We start from the raw sequence: 22,587 nt of genomic DNA on the forward strand, positions 1-22,587 counted from the left end.
TTACTCTGTGACCGAGCGCCATTTTCTCAACGAGCGCACTTGGCAGATCCCCTTTTAGGCTCCTGGAGACAAGCGTAGACTAACCACGCCGCGGTCGTTTTTATCGGCCAAGTGACTTAAAAACAGATTCTTTATTTATTACGCCTAATGCAAATGTTCCAGTGAAGGATTCACGTGGCTCGTTCCTGTTTCCTTCTAGTAACTGCCCTTTGACATTCTTGAATTATATTACATTACAAAAGTACATTTAAAAATGCTTTCGTCTCATATTGTTAATTGTGGCTATCTATGCGACCGTTATAATACATATGCCGAGGGAAAGCAGAAACAATGTGGCTAGAATGCTAAGGTAATACTAGTACAATGTAACAATGTACTGTTTATCATGAGCCGAGCAATAAAGCAGTGCAAATGTATCCATGAACATATATTAATTGTCAGACAATTCAACTTTTCTGAAGACTTTAGGTTTATATGTATATATATATATTTGGCTTTTTCAATGCCTGACATTTGGTTTCCTAGCTTTTAATAAACAATGGCAGTCATGAAATGATGCGATCTGATTCTGGCCACACAAGCACTATGTCTCAATGAGATTTGACAGGCCTACTATTGACATTTACATTTACGGCATTTATCAGACGCCCTTATCCAGAGCGACTTACAATCAGTAGTTACAGCTAAAGTCCCCACTGGAGCAACTTAGGGTTAAGTGTCTTGCTCAGGGACACAATGGTAGTAAGTGGGATTTGAACCTGGGTCTTCTGGTTCATAGGTGAGTGTGTTACCCACTAGGCGACTACCACCCATATATTTTGACATGCTTAAAACCTTTCTGCACGAACAGAAAAACACACACATATGTAAGAGTGAGTGTGAAATAAGTTTCAGAGCCGGGTGGTGTTGATTTGTCCAAAAAAAAAAAAAAAGTGAAGTGATTGTGACTGTAAAACACAGCACAGCTCACAGTGACACAACAAAATGTGTCCTCTGCTTTTGGCACCTTGGCAACCTTCATATTACGAGCAATGTTGGTATTAAATAGTCCAACATGGTGTATTGGAGGAAAGATCTGTTAATGTATGAAGGTACAGGACAGTGCAGCGTAGCTTTCAACTAGTCTAGTGTCATGGTCCACAGTGTATGACCATTATGATGATACTGGTTCATTTTAAGAGTCCTCTAGCTTCAGCAGATATGGTGTTTGTGGCTTTGGTGGCCCTCTGGTACATTCCATGCTGGTACATATCTGCAGAAGTTCAAAGTCAAAGTAGCTCAGAGAGAGCCAGATTAAACCCAGGCGGCTGGGACTGCATGATTGTGGTAGAATGCCTGGGTGCATGTTGAGAGCAACAATTGACAGTCTAGTTGACATGATCATCACAGTGAATGTGGATCTAACTGTTATGGAATAGTCAGGGGTCATTTTGAGCTTGGTATCTTAGTGGCAGAATTTTACAGTCAATGGCAAATATTACAGTTAGCCAATTAATCCAATTAAATTGTTCAGTAAAAGACAAAATAAAAACTCAATAAAACCAAAACAGTCTGGTTTATGGGGCAGTAGCATAGCCTAGAGGGTAACACAGGTGCCTATGAACCCCACATACTCCAATTGAACCACTTGACTGGGAGCAGGAAGGTCTCCAGATAAAAACTGGCCAACTTCTTTTGTCTTGTTATCTTTAGATTCATGACTTTACCTTTTTGAGTTTTCCCAACATCATGGTGGATGCAAAAAAAGGGGATGCATATTTAAGCAGAAATACAATCTTGCTTATATAACTGTATACAATATACTGTAAATAATATTGATAAAGAATCCCTATGGACACTACTTATCTGACAACATTTTCACCACAGATGTGAACTGCACACTAAATTCCCACCAATGTTGAATGCTACGGTAGCCTATGCTGCATGTTCCATATCTCCTGTTCACAGGGCCTGTCCATCTACTTCTTCACTGGACCTTTATATTAATAAATCATCTTTTATATAAATAAATCATCAGTACATTAGCAGACGATGGGCAGTGGTCCTTTCTCGTGTCTTTTGTGTCTGTGTTGCAGAGCAGCCAATGCAATTTTGTGACCTGTTTATTCTAGGGTATAGGGGTGTCAGGAAGGATAGCTGTGGTGACACAGAATTGGGGTACATGACAGTAACAGTTGCAATCACTTGTTGGGTGCCTTAATCAAGCAACTGTGTACAATGCTTTAATGATTTTTTAAAAACCTGTTTGACTTAAAGCATTATTCTTTCTACCTAAAAAGATGAAGAGATTAAGACACAAGCTGTATTCATTCTGAATTGCCCAATTTAGTCATGATTGATCTGGACTGTTTGCAGTCCATGCAGCCTGCTTTCAAGTGTGCTTCAGACTTTGAATACTTTGTCATGTTGACAATGGCTTTGACTCTTTGATTTACTTAGGAAACCAGGTCACATTTTATCCATAATTGTGTGATTAAAAACATCCCATTATTTGTCACAGAACTGAATGTGGGGGGAAACAATGGCACAATGATCCAAATGTTAATTTTAATTGTAATAATTTCATCAATGTATTATCACAATACCATTCTTTTATATCTGTTTGTATCCTAAACCTAATTGTCATAGTGGGCTTGGTAGTTAATATGACTGAATTGAATGTAACATTCATGAAGATCTTTTCTCCTTATCCAGGTTTTGAGGAAATTTCAGGCATTTTAACTTGATAATGTTTTTAATCCCCGCTACTTATTTCCATAAATGTGTGAATGGTGTTTGAAAGAGGTTCACTTGATCTTCTGCTGCTAATGGGGTGTGAACTTCTTTAAATCCTTTCAAGTGAAATGACCACGCCCTGGCCACACCCTTTTCATGGCTGCTTGTCATTGGCTCTAGATGAAGGAGGGTACATATATATATAGCTGGCCTTCAGGTGAGTGTCAGATTCTCAGCAAACAGCAGCAGCGTTTTGTCAGTGGTGTAAAACCCTCCCCACAGGTCCCAAGATAACCTTCAGTTAATCATGTGGATGGAGTGCAATACTGGTGAGGAGGAACATAGATGTGTAACTTTTGTGTGCTCTTAGTAGTGGTAGCAGCTTTTCTTTTCTATGTTTTCAGACTTAATAGTTTAGTGGTCTGTCTGAGGTAAATTTCAGCTCCCTTCCTGATGGTCCTGTCTGTTTTGCTAATTTACTTTGTCATGAAGCCTTCAAGCTAATTTGTTTGTTCCTGTCTCACAGCTGATGATGGAACAGTCCAGGCCAACAAGATGACTGGTCGCAGGAAGAGGACCACTTTCTCCAAGGAGCATTTGGAGCTCCTTCGTGTGGCTTTTGAAGTTGATCCATATCCAGGCATCAGTGTAAGGGAGAGTCTGTCTGAAGCCACTGGATTACCAGAGTCTCGTATACAGGTGAGATTGTTTAATAAAAAAAAAAAAAAAATATATCTATATATATATATATATATATATATGTGTGTGTGAAGGTCTTGCTTCTCTGTATTGTGCCATATTGATGTTGACAACTTGTTTTTTTTTTTTTTTTTTTTTTTTCTAGGTTTGGTTTCAGAACCGGAGGGCCAGAACTCTGAAGAACAGGAACCATGAGATGACCTCTTCTCCATCTGTCTCACTTCCACCAAGCCCCTTCCTTCCTGGCCTCATCCCCAGGCCAGAGGAGACAGTCCAGCAGAGAAGCACCTCAGACGTCCCTTTTATCTCAAGCTCTCAGCCTGCGAGCCACCCACAAATCAAGGAGGATGACTTGGACTGCTTCTATGACAGCCTGTCTCCACAGGCCATAGACTACTCTCAGAGGGACGTTGGCTACTGCACTCCTTCATACAGGTCCGGTCATGGTCGGCTACTGGGCACCAGCTCCAGCCCGTCCTACCAGACCACCACACCTCATGCTGCCCAGAGCAGCTGGGACCTCGTGGCAGAGAACACGTCTCCAGAAGCACTGTGGAGCCCCCAGGCGCAGCCAGGAAATGGCTACACCACACATGGACCGGTTTTTGTGTACCCATCTCCGCCTGGGCCACCACCCACATGCCACACTCAGGGTGCGCAGTCTGGATTTCTTGGTTCCAAGTCCAGCTCTCCTGCCTCCCCCGATTCTGCTTGCTGTGACCTGGGTATGGAAATCTCTGCCCCTCCACAGCAGTTTTCCCCATATACTGGGATGTTTGATGGGCCTGTCCCAGGGCACAGCTTGGCCGCGCTGCCTGACCTGTCCTCCCAGTGCCTGGAGGAAGTTCTTGGAGAAATACAGCCTGATTGGTGGAAGGTCCGGGGACCTGTGGATCTTCCCCAATAAAGACTGTGAACATTGCTGCTGTTGTAGATACTCTCTTGAATAATCAGGTGGAACTTTTATATTTCTCAAACTGCCCTGAAACTATTTATTTTTATCTGAACTGTGAAACCAGTGTGATTTTGTAGGGTCTAACAGGGAAATGCAAATAAGTTTAGCATTGGAAATTGTATTAGCATATTTATTTTAGGCTTATTTATTTTTTATTTAAGACAACTGAATGTAACTTATTTATTCAATATTTACTTACTCAATATTTTTCTAAGAACGCAATGATGCTGTTCTGTAACAAAGCAAGTTGTAAATAACTTATTGAAATTTTTATAATTATTTTTAATAAACCATTTGGTCCTAAACTTCGTGTTCTTTTTATTTTATTTATTTTTAATACTTAATTTGTGTAACTACGCTGGCCGGAACCTTTGTTTTATTGTTAATGGGGTCTTCCGGAAGTTCAGTGCGGTTGCGCGCAGTTCCGGTTTCTGTGGACACACGTGAAAACATCGCTGAGAATCTGCTCCGTTCCTCACACGAGCCGAACGGCCGCCCCTGACGCGACATTCGCGTCGCCTCGGCCGATTCCCCGGCGTGCCCACAGGTAGGCGATTATTTAAAGAAACTGCTTTTCGATTTTAATTATTATTACGAAGTTGAATAAAATTCAGTGAGTATTTTATTATTGCCCTTTCAGCTACCAGGAGTTTCATCTAGGAAACTCCTTCGTTTGCCATTAAGTGTTTTTTTTTTTTTTTTTTTTTTTTTTAAGAACCCGCCTGTGTGAGTCTTCCTGGCCTCTTTCATCGCTGTGTGAATACAGCACTTGAATCACTTGCCCATTGCTGTCTGGTGGGACTGCAAGGCACGTTCAGTGATTTCTGCTGCAGTGCAGTTAGTCAAATGTTTTATATTATGTAAACCTTGCTGTAACCTTTTACATGAGTTGAATGCCAGTCGTGTGTGTGTGTCAGGGCTCAGAGGCTCTCAGGTGGACCACCATGGAGGCAAAAGTACAAAAGAAACATCAGCGGAAGCACAGCGGTCGGAAGGCCGAAAAGAAGAGCAGGAAACAGAATGAACAGGAGAGCGATGCACGCAAGCGCAACCCCCGGGCCTTCGCCGTGCAGTCGGCTGTTCGCATGGCCAGGACCTTCCACAGGTCAACACACACACACACTGTTGGTGGCCAGCCATCCCACATTCTTCAGGCATACAGTGAACATAAGAACTCTGTACATAATGCCCAATGGCTTGAATGACATTATTCATTATGCATTTTAGGACCCAGGACCTAAAAACAAAAAAGCATCATATTCCATTGGTGGACCGAACCCCTTTAGAGCCACCACCTATTGTGGTGGTTGTGGTAGGACCCCCAAAGGTGGGCAAGAGCACCCTCATCCGCTGCCTGATTAAAAACTTCACACGACAGAAGCTTAGTGACATCCGTGGCCCTGTTACCATAGTATCAGGTGATGTATTTATTTATTATTTACCCACTGTATCAGTACAGTTCTAGAAAAAAATTATTATTCTTACTTTAATGCTAAACATTTGCATTAAAGCAAAAGGATGAATTAGCAGGGTTGCAGTTACATCAGGGGATCCCAGATCTTTCCTGGTTTGAGTTTTGGTTTATCTGATCTGATCTAATCAGCAGCTCATCATGTTGAAGGTGTGCTTTTATTGCAGTTTGACAGATAATGGACATAGGCTGCCATCGAAGTGCATGTTTTTGTGCCTATGTATTGGGCCAGATTGGCTGATATTGTCTGACATTCTGCACCGCAGGCAAGAAAAGACGAATAACGTTCATTGAGTCTGGCAGTGACATCAGTTCTATGATTGACTTAGCAAAGGTTGCTGATCTGGTAAGCGTCTTGGTTCTTTCCACCGCCAGGACTAGGATTGGGATGTTGAGATGTTCATTACAGCCGATCCCTCTCCACTTCACCAGGCACTGATGCTGATTGACGCCAGCTTTGGCTTTGAGATGGAGACCTTCGAGTTCCTGAACATCTGCCAGGTTCATGGCTTCCCACGCATCATGGGCGTCCTGACTCACCTGGACTCCTTCAAGAACAACAAGGTGCTGAGCAAGACCAAGAAGCGTCTGAAGCACCGCTTCTGGACTGAGGTCTATCAGGTGAGGCGGAGCTCTAGTTCTCCATCAGAACTCTGCTGGGTTTGTGGCAGATGTGGATTCATTTGCTGCTGTGCTGCCAGGGTGCCAAGTTGTTTTATCTGTCCGGGATGGTGTATGGAGAGTACCAGACGCAGGAAGTAAAGAACCTTGGCCGCTTCATCTCTGTTATGAAGTTCCGCCCTTTGGTGTGGCAGACTTCTCACCCATACGTGTTGGCCGATCGGTGAGTGATCTTCATTCATCAGGATCTTGCTATCTACCTGAACAACTTTCAGATCTCACCTTCAACACCTGCACGCAACATTGGAGTAACTGTAGACAACCAACTCTCCTTCTTGACTCAAGACAATATTTCCAGCTCATGTAAATTTCTTCTCTACAATATCAGACCGCCCTTTCCATCAACACCTCTTGACTGGATTACTGTAACTCCCTTCTAGCAAGCCCCTGCACCTAATACAGAATGCAGCAGCACGGCTCTTTAAAGAATACTTAAATGAACTTGTGAACTCTTTTCTTGTGGTCCGAACAGAGTGCATAGATTGATTGTATTCATGGTTGTGGTCTTAGTGAACCATAACTGATTACTTTCACTGATGCTTACCAGAAAGCATGTTGTAAGGTGCTCTGGACAAGGATATCTGCCAAATGCTACACATGTAAAACATCCACTTATAATAAAGAAAAACATGATCATTTGTCCTCTTCTCTCGTAGTATGGAAGATTTGACTGACCCTGAGACTATCAGACAGGACCCCAAGTGTGACAGAACAGTCTCTCTCTATGGCTACCTGCGCGGGACATATATGAAGAACAAGTCCCAGGTCCATATCCCGGGTATGCTTTCTGCTGGAATATTAAACCTCATTTACACCACAGTTTCATATGACGCTCAGCATGCAGCAGGCGCACCTCGCAGATGGAGGGCACCTGGCCTCCCCGCAAAACCGTGCACAAAAAAAAAAATTCACAATACTGCCCAGGGCAACAGCCCATGTCGCCCATATCAAACACTGCCACAGGAAATTACTAAAAAATAATGCAAACTGAAAATATCACATTCGTCCTCTAGTGGCTTTCAGCAGTAAATGTAATATGAGTGTTAACATTGACAAAGGCTAAAAATAACAGAATTTTGGAAGGAAAAAAAAAATATATATATATATATATATCACTTAAGATAAAATACAATTAATATGGTATTTTAGAAGAGCATTTAGCACTCACAGTGTTTGCCGAGGAAAATCTTCAATTTGATTATAGTGGCCTAAAAAGTCTTAAATTTGGCTTCATTAAATCTGCCAAAACCCTGTTTTCTTAGCTCAGAAATAAATGCCATCTGATGAAACTAAATTCCAGCCAATTGGCTTGAAACATCTATTTATGTAAATCTGTATGGAGTCAGGCATCATTTGAGGGCATTAAGATGATAATGGATGATAAGTCAAGCAAACAAACCAAAATGTTAAACCTAATCACAAAAAAACTGTTTTGCTGTGTGAGTTCTTTGGAAAACGTGATGGAGGATGAGGGCTGAGCACTTCAGCTTAATGTGTGAGAGTCTGCAAAGCTGCTGAACAGTAGGCAGCAGCTCGCTGCTGGAGGAAACCTAGAAATGGTAATAAAAACAAAATTAAGAGAGAGAAACCATGCTTTATTTCGATCTCTGTGGGACACGGAGGGAATAAAAAGCGCCTTGAGTCAGTAGAAGAGATATAGACTGTGCCGTATGTCTGTGTTTTGTGCTTAACAGGTGTGGGGGATTTTGCGGTGGGGGACCTGAGCTTCCTGCCTGATCCGTGCCCCCTGCCTGAGACGCTGAAGAAGAGGGCGCTGAATGAGAAGGAGCGGTTGCTGTACGCACCCATGGCTGGCGTTGGGGGCGTGGTCTATGACAAAGACGCTGTGTACATCGACATGCCCGGTGGCCACGTCAAGCAGCAGGTCAGAGAAGATCTGTGTGTTCAAACCGCAGGTGTATGAAGATGTCTGCATTAGAACCACAATTCTGTAGGGGGCAGTAGTTGCACAATTTCTTTTGTACAGTGAAGCTATTTTTGTGTGTTATATCCTGAGCTGTGATGCAAGTCATTTTCTTTGCGCTCTTGAATGTTGGTTTTCTGTTGATGTGGGGAAAACTGAATATGGTCAGCCATTCTAGCTGTAAATACCCAGGAAAGTCATTACCCCTCCTCCTCATTGAACATTTTAAGACTAAATGACTTTCGCTGACAGTAATGAAATCAGTAAATGGCATACATGTCTAATTTACTCACGGTTCCTGATAATGCAGACCATAGTAGACCCCCCAGGCTCTGATTTATTGTAAATTTGGGTTACAATAATATCATATTACATTTTGACGTACAGCAATTGTTGTGATTTGATCATCCAATACACTGTCATTATTAAATAGCAAAAGGTCATAAGAAGATAAATTGACTCAATTCCTCTGGAATCGTCCTAAGAAAAGTATATATATTAAAAAGAAATATTGCAAATCTGTAGCAGTGTTGTGCTGTGCTGAAAACAAGCATTTTCTCATAAAGTTTGCACATGCACATACACCCTTATATGTGAATGTATTTATTTAAATGTATTACTGTTATATTTGTTACAGAATTTGGGTGATAGGTATGCAGTGTCCAGTTTTTTTTTTTTAACACATTCATGATTTTTTTGCATGGTCATAATAGTGTGTGTGTGTGTGTGTGTGTGTGTGTGTGTGTGTAACCTCACATTTTAACATGTATGTGTCTGGCTGTTTCAGGATAATGCTGGCCCGACCACAGAGTTGGTCCAGTCCCTCATTGGCACCCACGCTACGCTGGACTCCAAGATGGCTGCCAGTAAAGTGTCATTGTTCTCAGGCACTGCAGCACTGTCCCAGGACGATGTGGAGGAGGACAGGTGAGATAGTGACTGTTGGGACTGGAACCCAGCACCAGAATGTCCAGTAACCCCATTAAATTAGTGCTCTTCTGCAGTACTGAGTGTTTGTAGCACACTGGCAGGTTCTTCGCGCTGTATTTTTGGTGCCTGTTCGTCGTGGTGTGAAGAGAAACATTTTGTCATTTTAATTTAGATTTTTGTGACACTTTCTGGGGTGTTGTGCCACACGTTCATGATGTACAGCAGACAGGAGTCCGTATTCTGCACCGCCAGATATTCCAGTTGAGCGTAATCTTTTAATGCGCAGTCTGGCAGTGACAGATTGGCATCAGGCTGTATGAAATGAGCAGCAACTTTATGGACCAAGAACTTAAGCAGGATTCACAAACTCACACACTTGCAAACAGTGGAAGTACCTTTAACCACAGATGTTTTTCTCTGACCAGAAAACTTTTTCAGACTTTAGCAGAAGTAGATATGATGCAATGTGGTTTGAGTATCCACATATAGTTCCCAGCCTTTCGTAGGTTTGGAGGGGTCTGATGCTGACGTCCTTTGTTCCACACAGCATGCAGCAGCCCACCGAGAGCCACGTGTGGGACCCCAAGACACATAGGGAGAGGAGGAAGGCTGTCTTCACTGGTGAGGAAGAGGAGGATGACCATGATGATGATGATGATGATGAAGAGGAGGAGGAGGAGGAAGAAGATGAAGAGTACAATGAGGAAGATGAAAATGAGGTGGAGATAGAGAAGACTGATCCTCCAATGAAAAGGCTGAAGCTGGAGCAGAGGAAGGAGATGGAGGAGACACCGGCTTTCGCAGACAGTGATGACGAGCTGGAGAAGAGCGAGGATGATGAAGAAGATGAAGAGGAGAGAGGCACAGGCAATGGGGACTCTGGCCACTGCTCTGAGGACAATGATGATGACTACGGCAGCGAAGAAGCAGAAAGTGGAACCGAGGATGACGACAACAAGGAAATATCTGATATGGAGGAAGACGTAGCCTCTGGGACGAATGGCCAAAGGTCAAAGGCCTCTTCAGGTCAAGAAGAGGAGGATGAAGAAGAGGAGGACCAGTCTTATTCAACTGCAGGTAAAGGGAGCTAAAAATCACATTCGGATGGGTTCATTTTTGTCCCGCATTCATCAAAACAATTTTACAAGGCCACTGAGATGCATTCTGACCACTCATGTCACTTTTTTGAGAATGTCTGGGATACGTTTGGTCACAAATCTTATAGTCCAAATGCTAATGCATTCTGTAGCTCTGCCTGTTTTTCCTCCCTGCTGGCAGAAGTGACAGAGGCAGTAATGAAATGTCGGTGGCGATGTGCCGCAGGAAATATAAACAGGGTTTCACAAAGAGACTCATTTGTAGGGCTTCAGCTTTTGAATATTTGGCCTTTCCAGATTTCCAAGTGAAAACCCCCTGCTGTCAATATGTCCCATGCCAGTTTCCCTCCATTCTCCACGCCTGTGACGCCCCTTGTACACAGGGTGCATCCCTGAACATCACAAACGTGACCACGACCACTACCAACACTACCAGATTATAATGACTGATCATGAAGGTTTAAATCCATAGTTTTTTTGGTTTTCCCTGCTTAGGATCGCTGCGGTGGAAGGAGGGCCTCGCTGAGAAAGCAGCCGAGGTGTTTCTTCGGCAACAGAGGGCCGCCCCCAACCTCCGTAAACTGGTGTATGGCACAGGTGAGTATGCCATGGCGGTTCAGGAGTCTGATTACGGGTCCAAAACAATGACTTACAGCGATCATAACATATCTAAACTCCTTTCATTTTGTGAGTTGCAATGCCTGATTTGGTAATTATGCTTATTAATGTATGCACACAACAGTAGTAGCATGATTTGGTAGTTGGGTTTGTTGGTGATCGATCGATCACATTTGTTCTTGTGAAGCTGAATAAAATAAAAACATGGGCCTTATGGTGAATTAGACGCTGCAGTATAGGGCTGGTCAGACAGGTGCCATGTTGCGTTGTGCTGTGTGATAGAAAATCATGCTCACCAATCAGATGTCTCCCAAGTTAAAGCCATGGCCACGTAAACATGAGCAAGGATGCTCAACTTGTGGTATGCTATTTATAGCATCGCTCACATTTCAATTTACAGTTATGTTACAGTTTTAGTACAGAGTATAGTAAATACTGAACCAATCGCAAATTAAATTGCAATCGCAATATCTGTCAAAAAAAAACGCAATTTACTGTAGATGTTGTCTCTCTGCTCATCAGTCGTGGAGGAGGAGGAAGAGGAGGGCGAGGAGGATGAGGAGGTAGGGGGCTTGTTCAGGGTCAGCCGGCCAGAGAAAGGGAAGCGGCGTCGTGCCGATGGCCTGGACTGCTCTCGATTCGAGCCCGACGACAGCCATGACTGGGAACAGGAGGAGGTGAGATTCAAAATTTAATCTCTAAATTTCTTTTCCTTTCCAATCTCTTCAGAGGCAATGGTGGCCTAGCGGTTAAGGAAGCGGCCCCGTGGTCGGGTCCGAATCCCGAGCCACTGAGCAAAGCACCCACACCCTGCTCCCCGGGCGCCTGTCATAGCTGCCCACTGCTTACCAAGGGTGATGGTTAAATGCAGAGGACACATTTCGTTGTGTCACCGTGTGCTGTGCTGTGCATCACAATGACAATCACTTCACTTTTGCTGTTTGTTGAATATATATTTTTAATTAAATGTATATTCATTCAAATGTATATTCATATTCAAGCCCTACTTTTCATAAGACAGTATTTATCTTTTTATTAGTCCTGGTTCTTATTGGGCACTTCCATCTGAACTCAGACAGGGCCAATGCTGTGCTTTTTAAATGTTCTATCTGAATAAAGTATGTTCCCAGAATACATCACAGCTGCAGAATTAAACAGTCCAGTTTGGCCCAGAACGGGAGCGGATTTTAATATCGCAGCTGATCATGAATCCCCAGAATAATGTGGAGCAGCCAGGACCATCGCTCAACACAAATATTTAGCCTGGCAGAGATAATTAATATTCAGATATATTGGCCTTTGGACAATTCATACCTTTCATCCGTGTTGAGTCACTTCAGGGGCGTCCTGTTTGCCCATGATACACGTTTGCTTTTAAATTAAATTCTCAATCATGGGGCCTCCCTGCATATTCAGGCGGCACACACTCGATTGATGTTGGCTCAGAAGCACCTTTTGAGTCATTAAAACCAGCTTATGTAATAAAGTTAATAGTGAGGATTTATATTATTTACATACAATGTATACGGGTATATGGATGTGCAAAGAAATGATTCAGAGATGACTGGTTATGCTTTCATAAAATAACAATAGCCATACCATTATTTTACTTACAGTGTAAATCCATAAAACATAAAGGAAAAAAAAAAAAAAGAAAATCGAAAGTATTTGCTGAGCTGAAATTCTTATTTGCCTGTGGAATTCCTGCTCCTTGAATCAGTATACTTTCCCCAGATGATTTCCTGCACTTCTGACCAGACCTTTGGGAAGATTTGTTTTTTTAGAAATGTTAAGAATACATCCAACATGTTTTTAAATGGCCGTTGCTAGTGTTGTGTTGGCTCTTGTAATTGGTTCAGAGGGTCAGTCGGTGTATAATAATGCGTACCCTGAAGTGCAAGCTCCAGTTGTAAAACGTTCCTCGTCTGTCTCAGATGCTGGCGTCCATAAGGGACTGCTTCGTGACTGGGAAATGGGAGGGGAATACGGACGCTGCGACCCTTCTGAAGGAAGATGGTGAGAAATGACATCCTTTGACCCTTTCCATGTGCCTCTCTGTGATTGCCTCGTTGTTGTCCGGCGGCACTTACTATTGGCTCACTTGTCCTTTCAGATGAGATCTATGGAGACTTTGAGGATCTGGAGACGGGCGAGGTTCACAAAGCACCAGCAAATAATGACGATGATGACCAGGCGGAGGTGCAGTTAACACCAGACTTTGGACTTCAGAACAAGGCCAATACTTTGTGTGTGTGTGTGTGTGTGTGTGTGTGTGTGTGTGTGCACTAATGACAGTTTGTTTTGAATAGGGAGGGAGTGATCTTGACCATGAAGATGAGGAGGAGCCACAGGTGAAGGTAGATGACACTGAAGCTCAGAAGAACAAGCGACTGGAGAAGAAGAAGCGTCTGAAGGAGCGGTTTGATGCAGAGTACGATGACGGCGATGCCACCTACTTTGATGACCTCAAAGAGGAAATGCACAAACAGGCAGAGGTGAGAGTGACAATTTTGTGCCGTGATTCTGTATCTACGCTGGCTTTCCAAATGTTCCAAAATGTTTATTGTGAATTGAGGCTCATGCTCCTAAAAGTAGTCAATTTTATAGTAAAATTATAAACATTTATGTTTTCAAGCTTAGGTTTTTTTTATTATATATATTTATAAATATAAATACCGTCAGTTCCGAATACCGAAGCGCCCTGGTTATGTCATGTTGTGCCATGGAAAGCTTTGTACAAAGATTTCATCATGTATTTTTATCATGTGTCGTTATAAATTTGCCTTTTAACTTTTATCAATGCAAAATATATATTTTTTTGTGTGTGTTTATTTGCAATGTTTGCAAACAGATGAAAGGGAATGTCATTTATACCTTTTTTTTCCACCGAGTTACCTTAGATGCCGAGTTCCAGGTTTTAACCGCGTGAACAGTAATGTGCTCTTTTGATGTGTGATAACATTGACTTTCTTCACACATTGTCGCTGTATTCACCTAGTTTAAAAAAAAATCTTAAATCCAGCAGTGGGTTTTGTAATCGGCCTAATTTGCTTCATTGGTTTAGTTCTTGACTGAGAAGCAGAATGACTCACTGCTTGGCCTGCAGTAGTAGCATCACGCTGGTGTTCAGGGTCAGCCGAGGTGGAAACGAGCTCTTCTCGTGAGGGTCCTTCCCACACATGTTTGATTGCAGAAGGGCTGTTTGTCCATGGCGAATGATGGACGCCACGTTCCTCCCGTGAAACGGCCTGAACCAGGGGCATTGATGCATTGCTGTTGAGCGAGGCTGGTCATGTGGGGTCATCTCCCGGTCAGGTGCAGCCATTAAATCAGCCTGTCGACAGCTTGGCTCCTGTGAAAGCTGCTTTTTTTTTTTTTTTTTTTTTGGCCTGGAAGCGGGTGCCCTCAAATTAGGGGTTATTGTTTGCGCTGTTTGTCTTTGAACATTTTTATTTGTGTTTGGTTAACACATTAATGTCATTTTAAATGTTGGAAACTGACCCCAGATCAATTCTAGTCTGTATTGAAAGGGAAAGTACAGAAGAACATGAGGAGACTAGACAAGTGTTCTAGAACCTTCAGGGAAGTAGTCAAGAAAGAATTTGAGGGCAGTCACCTCCAGGCCACCAAAAAGGCCACCATCTTTCACAGGAGCCAAGCAGGCGTGACAGTGGCTCCTCCCTACCAGATGCACTGAATGATTTCTACGAATTATTCGATACACAGAACAATGTGACTGCGAGGAAATACAGCCATCCTCCCAGTGATCAGATGTTGTCTTTAACCACAGTGGATGTGAGGAAAACATTTTGCAGAGTTAACTCATGAAAGGCTGCTGGACCGGACAACATCCCTGGAAGATGCTCAGAGAATATGCAGAAAAGCTGGCAGATGTTCTCAAAGATGTCTTCAACATCTCACTGAGCACCACCATCATTCCAATGTGTCTCAAGGCTACTGTATTACACAGTAGTAGTTTTGTATTACACAAGTTCAATACATGTGCATGAGAAGATGTAGATATGTTCATGTAATAATTCACTTTTATTTGTACTGATATTCCAAAATGTCTGAGGAGTTTGTGGGTCACCTTGTAATAAATAATGTTTGTGTCTGTCTTGTCTGGCAGTTGAACCGGGCTGAGTTTGAGGACGTGGATGATGAGACTCGGGTGCAGTATGAGGGCTTCCGACCCGGAATGTACGTGAGGCTGGAGATCCCGTCACTGCCCTGCGAATTCGTCACCAACTTTGACCCCCACTATCCCATCATTCTTGGCGGCCTGGGGGGCAGCGAAGGAAATGTGGGCTACCTGCAGGTGTGTTGCATATTGTGTATGTACTTGGGTTTCGATATACGAAGAGGTCCTGGCTGGTGTCACAGCCACACGGGGCGAATTGCTTTTTGAATGAAAAATGTAATTTGATGCCCGCTTTGGCTTTTTTTTTTTTTTTCTCCACCATCAAAAGAACGGAGTGCAAAGCCCAGCGATTCTCTGCTGCAAGAGAGCAGGCTGTACAGCTTTTCATTTGTTCACTTTCACCGGTTAACACCTGAGCCATGTTCCAGATAGAAAAAAAAAAATTCATCCAGGAGCGGCACTTTGAGAAAAATCTCTGATTTAACCTTGATTCCACGCTGTGCTTTTTCTGTTGTGGTTACACCAGTTTTTGCAGAAGCAGATTCCCGAGTCTTCATCTTTTTTCCACCCTTTCCTCTTTCACCCACCCACTTTTGTGTTCCCTGTTGAACTGAAACTCTTCTCTCTCAGATGCGTCTGAAGAAACATCGTTGGCACAGCAAGATTCTGAAGACACGCGATCCCCTCATCCTGTCGCTAGGCTGGAGGCGCTTCCAGACCATCCCCATGTATCACATCGAGGACCACAATGGCCGTCACCGCCTGCTCAAATACACGCCTGAGCACATGCACTGTGGAGCCTCCATCTGGGGTGAGGTCTAATTTAAAAATTGTGTAATTGTTCATATTGTTACTATGGAAGCTTATTCCACACAAAACAAACCAGAAACACACACCAAAGAAGAACAAAAATCCCACCTTATTTATCAACTCAAGAGAAGAATAATATAATAATAGTTAATCAATTAGTTGGTTGTAATAAGAAAATAGGTTTTCTAGTCAGAAAAAAAGTGCAAATAGCTTCTTGAAAACCAGTTAGCAAATAAAAGTTCTGAGATTCTAGAAGCTGTTTACAAATCCTGTGTTTGATAGCAGCCTGTAGGATGAGGTGGTTTTAATATTAATTATGACACCAAATATGGCCTTCAAAGATACATCCAGATAACTTCTGAATTCAGATTTTTTTATTAGGTACAATTTTCTTTTAGCTTCACCCTTTTTACAGAAAATTGCAAATGTGTATCAGTTGTGACATTAGTTCACAGTAGCAAGAGAAATATGTGGAGTTAATACCTACTGCAGTGCAAACATTAATATGTACAAAACTTGTGTTTTGCTGGTTGTGTATGTATTATTAAATTTCAGTTTAAATAGCTTTAATGGTCTTTTTAGGAGCATGTGGTATGTGGTTAATGAATGCTTGTCGAACTACATGTTTAAATTCAGGGGCCAGTAAATCATTTTCAACGGCTTTTATGCAAGCTGTTTCCTAGCCATGATCATCCTGTTGTTGCTGACAACGTGTGTGGTCTGCATCGCTTTAATTATCTGTGTGTGAACCCAATTTCTAAGCCCTCGGCCTTCGCAAGTGAACAGCAGAAGCAGGCCTGAGAGCAGCCACCGGGGATTTAATGTCGCCTCCGATAGCATTTAGGTCATTTAGTCACTGTTTACGTTACTAATGACCCTTTCAGAGGCCATATTGATCGCCTCTCTCTCTCTCTCTCTCCATCCTTCCTGCAGGCCCCATCACCCCGCAGGGCACGGGGTTTTTGGCGGTGCAGTCCGTATCCGGCACTCAGGTAAGCACTTTAACTGCTGTTAAAACAAAAGCCATTAGACAAACAGCACTGCAGCAGAATAAGACACAGAAGGATGCGGTGGGCCGGGGTGGCTATTTCCAATGTGTGTGTGTGTTTTTTTTTTTTTTTTTTTTTTTTTTTTTTTTTTTTCAAGGCAAATTTCCGTATCGCCGCTACGGGGGTGGTCCTGGACTTGGACAAATCAGTAACCATTGTGAAAAAGCTGAAGTTGATTGGCTACCCATGCAAGATCTTCAAGAACACCTCTTTTGTTCAGGTAGGGTGTTTGCATGATGCACGCATTTCAGAATGCAGAGTGAACGGTCAGACCTGATGCCGTTGCAACAGAATTTTAAATTGATGGAGCTGCCATATCTGGCTCTGTGGACTTTAAAACATCTCATTTCTTTTTATTGACAGAACTATCAAACTTGTCAGTTTTATCTCTCTGAGCTATTAAGCAGCCGTGTGCAGAGAAAGGCCTATGAAAAGAACTCATTTCGTTTGATGGGGAAATGCTCTTGTGAATTCCAAGGCCTGTGATTAACCTGTTTCCTGTTTTTCCCCCTGGCAGGGAATGTTCAACTCTGTTCTGGAAGTGGCCAAATTCGAGGGTGCGTCTGTTCGAACAGTCAGCGGAATCAAAGGGCAGATTAAGAAAGCTCTGCGGACGCCAGCGGGAGCGTTCAGAGCCACGTTTGAGGACCGGCTGCTGATGAGTGGTGGGTGTGCTTGGCTGTGTATATGTCCCCTAATTTATACAGTGTTGACTGCATAAATGAAGATACAGTTTTCAGATTTTCAAATGTTCTTTTTCAAAATCATATCTGTCTCAGATTCGTCTCAGATTTCTGTTCAAAATCGTATCCAGCTCAGATTGTAAGGAATTCAGGGGCAAACTATTCCGTACTTTAACTGCAAACTCTGAAAGAAGTGTAATGATCAATATGATCAGGACCTGATAGATCTTTAAGACCATGAATACTTCTTGTAGCCAAACATGGTCCTTGTTGAGGTAAGGTGCCCAAACCTAAACACAGGATTCAAGGTCAGTTCTTGCGAGGGAGTATTCTAATCTTAGCATAATTGTTGTTGAAAAGTCTTATTGGATATGCATGGAGAGATTTCTGAGGTGGTCAAGTTATGATTAATGCAGATAATCTCATCTGCTGTAAATCTACAGCTATGATACCATCAAGGCTGTGGGATTTTGAGCGTTATAATTTTCTATGCACTGATCAGCAGTGTAGCTGAATTGAAATCCTATTTTAAAATAATAATTGAATTAATTGCTCAAAGACTCCAACAAAAAAACAATTGCACTCCAACAATAGCCTGTTTCAGCGTCTTAGATCAGAGACTAAGTGACTAAGTAGCATCATGGCCAGGACTTGCTGCAACAATCCACATCCTGACTTAAACACACACTGCAGTTCTACACCCCTGATACGTCTGCAGTTGTTCACACTAGTCACTGCTGATCCCTGCATAATGCACCCTATCCTACTAATTGCAAATATTATCTTGTGGTTTATTTTATAATCTTCTACCTCATATGCCATCTGGAACACTGCCATCACCAGAACACTGTTAAACTCAACAACAATACACTTCCAGACTTATGCACCTGGTTTTTGTACATCTCAACTCATTTTGCACATTTCTGCTCTTTTTGCACACTTCTGCACATTTTGCATGTTTGTCTTGTTATGTCCTGTTCAACCTGTTCATTGTACAGAAAAGTTGCACAGTCCTAAAAAAAGCATTTCAGGATTAATTTCTCTGCATCTTGTACCCTGTATAACTATGTATGTGACAAATCTACTGAACTTGAACTTGGGTATGTTGCCTGTGTCTCATGGAGTCCGTTTCTGGGTGAGGTCGACAGCTTCCAGTGTCTTCTTTTTTTTTTTTTTTTTTTTTTTAAACATTAAATCTCATAAACAAAATTGACTTTTTTCACAATATTCTTTTCTTTAGCGATGTGCTAGTTTGTGTGTAGGAGAGCATGTATGTGGGTTTTGAATCTGCGTGTGTTGCAGATATTGTGTTCCTGCGTTCCTGGTACCCCGTCACGGTGCCTCGGTTATACAACCCTGTGACGTCTCTGCTGCTGCCTGCGGGACAGAAGGACACCTGGACGGGTATGAGGACTGTGGGACAGCTGAAACACGACCTTGGTATCCGCAACCAACCCAACCAGGATTCCCTCTACAAGGTAGCGCTCTTCACATTCACTCACAAGCTCCTTGTACTGCAGCCAACGGTTTAATTAAACAAATGAATCTAATTAAATTGAGTTGAGTCCCTCAAACCAGGAGGCTTGATCCGTTCATTATTGGAGTTTCCCCTGTCAGAAGACTGGAGCCTGAGATTCAGTGCCTTGACAGGGAGAATGAAGTGGGGAGTTCAGATGCTGATTTGATTACTCTGGACGTAATCCAGTGTCTTGCTTCAGGATTGCAGAAAAGGTTAAAAAAAAAAGAAAAAAAGGGGGGAACACTGAATCAATTCTATGTACGCTCCCTTTAGCCGGTGGTGAGGCAGCCGCGGAAGTTCAACAAGCTCCACATCCCCAAGGAGCTGCAGAAAGCCCTGCCGTTCAAGAGCAAACCAAAACAGACACAGCCCAAGGCCAGGACCCCCAGGGACCTCCAGAGACCTGCTGTCATCCGGGAGCCCCACGAGCGCAAGGTAACTGCTGACTTAATCTTCCTGTTTTTATTGTTTTTTTTTTTTTTTCAGCAGAGTTTGTTCGTATTTTTTGTTGATGGGTCAATGCCTAACAATGCCCAAATTTATTAAATAAAAAGGGCTGCGCTGTTTGTGCCTCGTCGTGGTGGCTCACTTCTGTCCCCCTCCACCAGGTGGCAGCGTTGCTCAGCGCCTTGTCCACCGTCTACAATCACAAGAAGAAGGCGTCTCGTGTCAAGCAGCATACCGCACACAAGGAGTTCCTCAAGCAGAAGGACCGAGCTGAGGAGGAGAAAATGCGGAGGCTGAAGGACGTGAAGAAGAAGATGTACCAGCTCATGGGGCAGAAGGAGAAGAAGAAGCAGAAGTCCAGTTTGAAGGGCGCCTCCAAAGATTGATCCCGGTCTTGCTGCTGGAGCCTCCATCCACGTTACGTTGTGCGGTCGGGGACTGACTCTAAGCCACAAGGGCTTTTTTTTTTTTTTTTTTTTTTAAATCAAGAGGTATTTATATTGTTCTGAACACACCCAACTGAAGCTGAGGGTGCATGAGGTAAAATGTGACTGGTAACCTGTTAACTAAGGAATTAAATCACGTGGAGCCAGGCCTGATTGGGGATATCAACTCTCCTGGTCAGGGTTGGATCCTCTTCCAATACTTTTGTACCACAGACTGGAAGACTGGTGAATAAATCATTTTTGTGTATCATGAAAAAAGGACTCTTGTCTCTTTTTCTCTCCGGTTCAGTATTTTATTTTATTTTTTCAGAGCTCTGAAGACTTGTATGATGATGACAGAGGCATCAGGGTTAATTTGATCGCATCGCTTTTGTCAGCAAAAGCTGTGTAATATTTGTTTAAATAAAAAAAGAAGTATGATGTGGTGATGATGATGATTGCCTCGCTGCACTGCCTCTTGGATATATTGCTGGAGTAAGCGGAAAATGAACCATAATGTCATTTATCTCGTCGTGCTGAGCAATTAGCATCCTTTGCTCCCATATTCGACGTCAGAAAGGAGGATTATTATTCTCTCCTTTGAGTCAGACACTGGTGCTGCGACAGGCGTTCGCTGGAGCCTCATAATTTAAGCCGCTTCAATTAGCTCTGGAGTCGCAGCATGTGGAGCGAGGGAGGCATCTGGCCGCTGAAGGCTTCAGCTTGCCACCATAATGAATGATGGATGTGCGCTCCAACACGCATCCTTTACCTGTCCGTAGTTTGTTTAATTAACTGCAGAGATTGGCGGAGGATGGAGATCCGGCCCTGGCTGGACCTCCACAACTGATGCCGGCAGTGCCCAGAGAACCCCTTTTTAAGTTTCTGTGTGGAGACTGGCTGTGTGTGGTCAGCCCCATCGTTTAACCAACCACACAACTGAAACAGAACTTAATGAAAAATAATAAGAAGAATTTCCCCTTTAAATATGAAGCTTGGCACATTCATTATATCATATCATGGCATGCATAAAAAACATTATATTTGTGAAAAGAAGGTAATAATTTTATTGAACCATTCATCTCCAACCACGTTTTCAGAAGTTGGTCATGTCTCTATTGTGGATCCTTTTTACTGATACAATTCTAATAAGTGGGGCAGTGGTGGCGCAGCGGTTAAGAAAGCGGCCCCGTAATCAGAAGGTTGACGGGTTGCCTGTCATGGCTGCCCACTGCTCACCAAGGTAATGGGTTAAATGCCGAGGACACATTTCACTATGTACACTGTGTTGCTGTGTATCACAAGTGACAAAAAATCACAAGCTATTAGACATACTGTAAATTTAAAAATATTAAAAATAAATTTTATTAGGTTGTGAAAAATTACCCTTTTCACAATTGTAGATTTAGCTCTAGTATGTTATATTATAGCATATTATGTTATAATAAATCACTCAGCTGTTCACTGTCTTTTCGTGAGATAAAGGAAGGCACGTTTCCTTTACTATTATTATGTAAATTGTGGCCTCTGTATTTTATGTATGATTCATTTATCTTGGGTCCGGCAACATGTAGAATAGTGGAACTCCCTCCTAACACTTGCACTTCTTACTTTTTTGCAGTTCTACCTTTGCATTGACTGTTATTATATCAGCAGTTATCAGGAGAACCACCTGCTAGAATGGATTCATTCCAGACCCTTTTAATTAGGGTCTAGTTATCATGATGTCATTAATGTTGTCATTTACACCCCGTTTTGTAATTAAAAGGGATGTAGAAAGGCCAGAAAATTCTTGAATCAAAGTGTATTGATTCCAAAAAGGAACGTGTGATATTTAGAATGTAAAATTACTTGGACCTGGAGTTAATTGGTTGGGTGTTAATTGGAAGAGTTTCTTTGTGCCCGTTGCCTGTCAATACCTACTGATACCTGCTCTCTGTGGTAAAAAAAAAAAAAAAAAAAAAACACCATTACACTGGTACAGTGAAATAATCCCCCTCCCACCGTCTGCTTCTGTTACGTATCTCACACACACACACAGTCCTTCTACTTGAATTGCCTCTAGTGGCTAAAATAGATGCTTCCCATCGAACAATAGCACAACAGCGGGCTTAGTAAGGGCAGTCATGCGCTTGAGTGAAACCCGAGTGCCCATTTATGCCCGGGTGTGTGTTTAGAAGAGAGCCGAGGGGGGCGGGTGGCGGGCCGGTCGAAGCTTTATTGTGCAGCGGCGTGTTTGTGCCTGCTGAGCGTTAACTCGTGGGAAAAATGGTCCAGCACTGCCGCCACTCAAAACACTCAAAAAAGTTTATTTTTCCTAATTTCACAAGCCGACAAGACTATAATGAGATACGAAATGCATACACTGTTACACTAAAGTAATTGTAATAGTAACACAATTACAACAAACAAACAACATAAAA

General features: G+C 42.7%; 1 protein-coding gene across 4 annotated transcripts; it reads left to right on the plus strand.

Moving 5' to 3' along the window:
• The first annotated feature begins 4,786 nt into the window (after positions 1-4,786).
• Positions 4,787-20,192, plus strand: bms1 (BMS1 ribosome biogenesis factor). 4 transcript variants are annotated; one of them, XM_028989100.1, is made up of 25 exons: positions 4,787-4,916; positions 5,085-5,177; positions 5,287-5,474; positions 5,597-5,787; positions 6,107-6,186; positions 6,273-6,461; positions 6,542-6,684; positions 7,178-7,299; positions 8,216-8,406; positions 9,233-9,372; positions 9,923-10,029; positions 10,063-10,452; positions 10,968-11,069; positions 11,613-11,767; positions 13,025-13,106; positions 13,204-13,289; positions 13,400-13,585; positions 15,220-15,408; positions 15,862-16,042; positions 16,975-17,033; positions 17,188-17,310; positions 17,608-17,755; positions 19,076-19,251; positions 19,566-19,727; positions 19,901-20,192. In XM_028989100.1, the coding sequence occupies exons 3-25, from the start codon at positions 5,314-5,316 to the stop codon at positions 20,123-20,125; spliced, it is 3,588 nt and encodes a 1,195-aa protein (XP_028844933.1). In that variant the 5' UTR covers positions 4,787-4,916; positions 5,085-5,177; positions 5,287-5,313; the 3' UTR covers positions 20,126-20,192. The 4 variants fall into 4 exon arrangements, with proteins under 4 accessions (XP_028844933.1, XP_028844929.1, XP_028844932.1 ...); XM_028989096.1 differs by having other exon boundaries at positions 9,923-10,452; XM_028989099.1 differs by having other exon boundaries at positions 4,803-4,916; positions 5,085-5,095; positions 9,923-10,452.
• The last annotated feature ends 2,395 nt before the right edge of the window (positions 20,193-22,587 follow it).

The sequence above is a fragment of the Denticeps clupeoides genome, chromosome 8 (assembly GCF_900700375.1).
Source record: "Denticeps clupeoides chromosome 8, fDenClu1.1, whole genome shotgun sequence".
Lineage (NCBI taxonomy): Eukaryota > Metazoa > Chordata > Actinopteri > Clupeiformes > Denticipitidae > Denticeps > Denticeps clupeoides.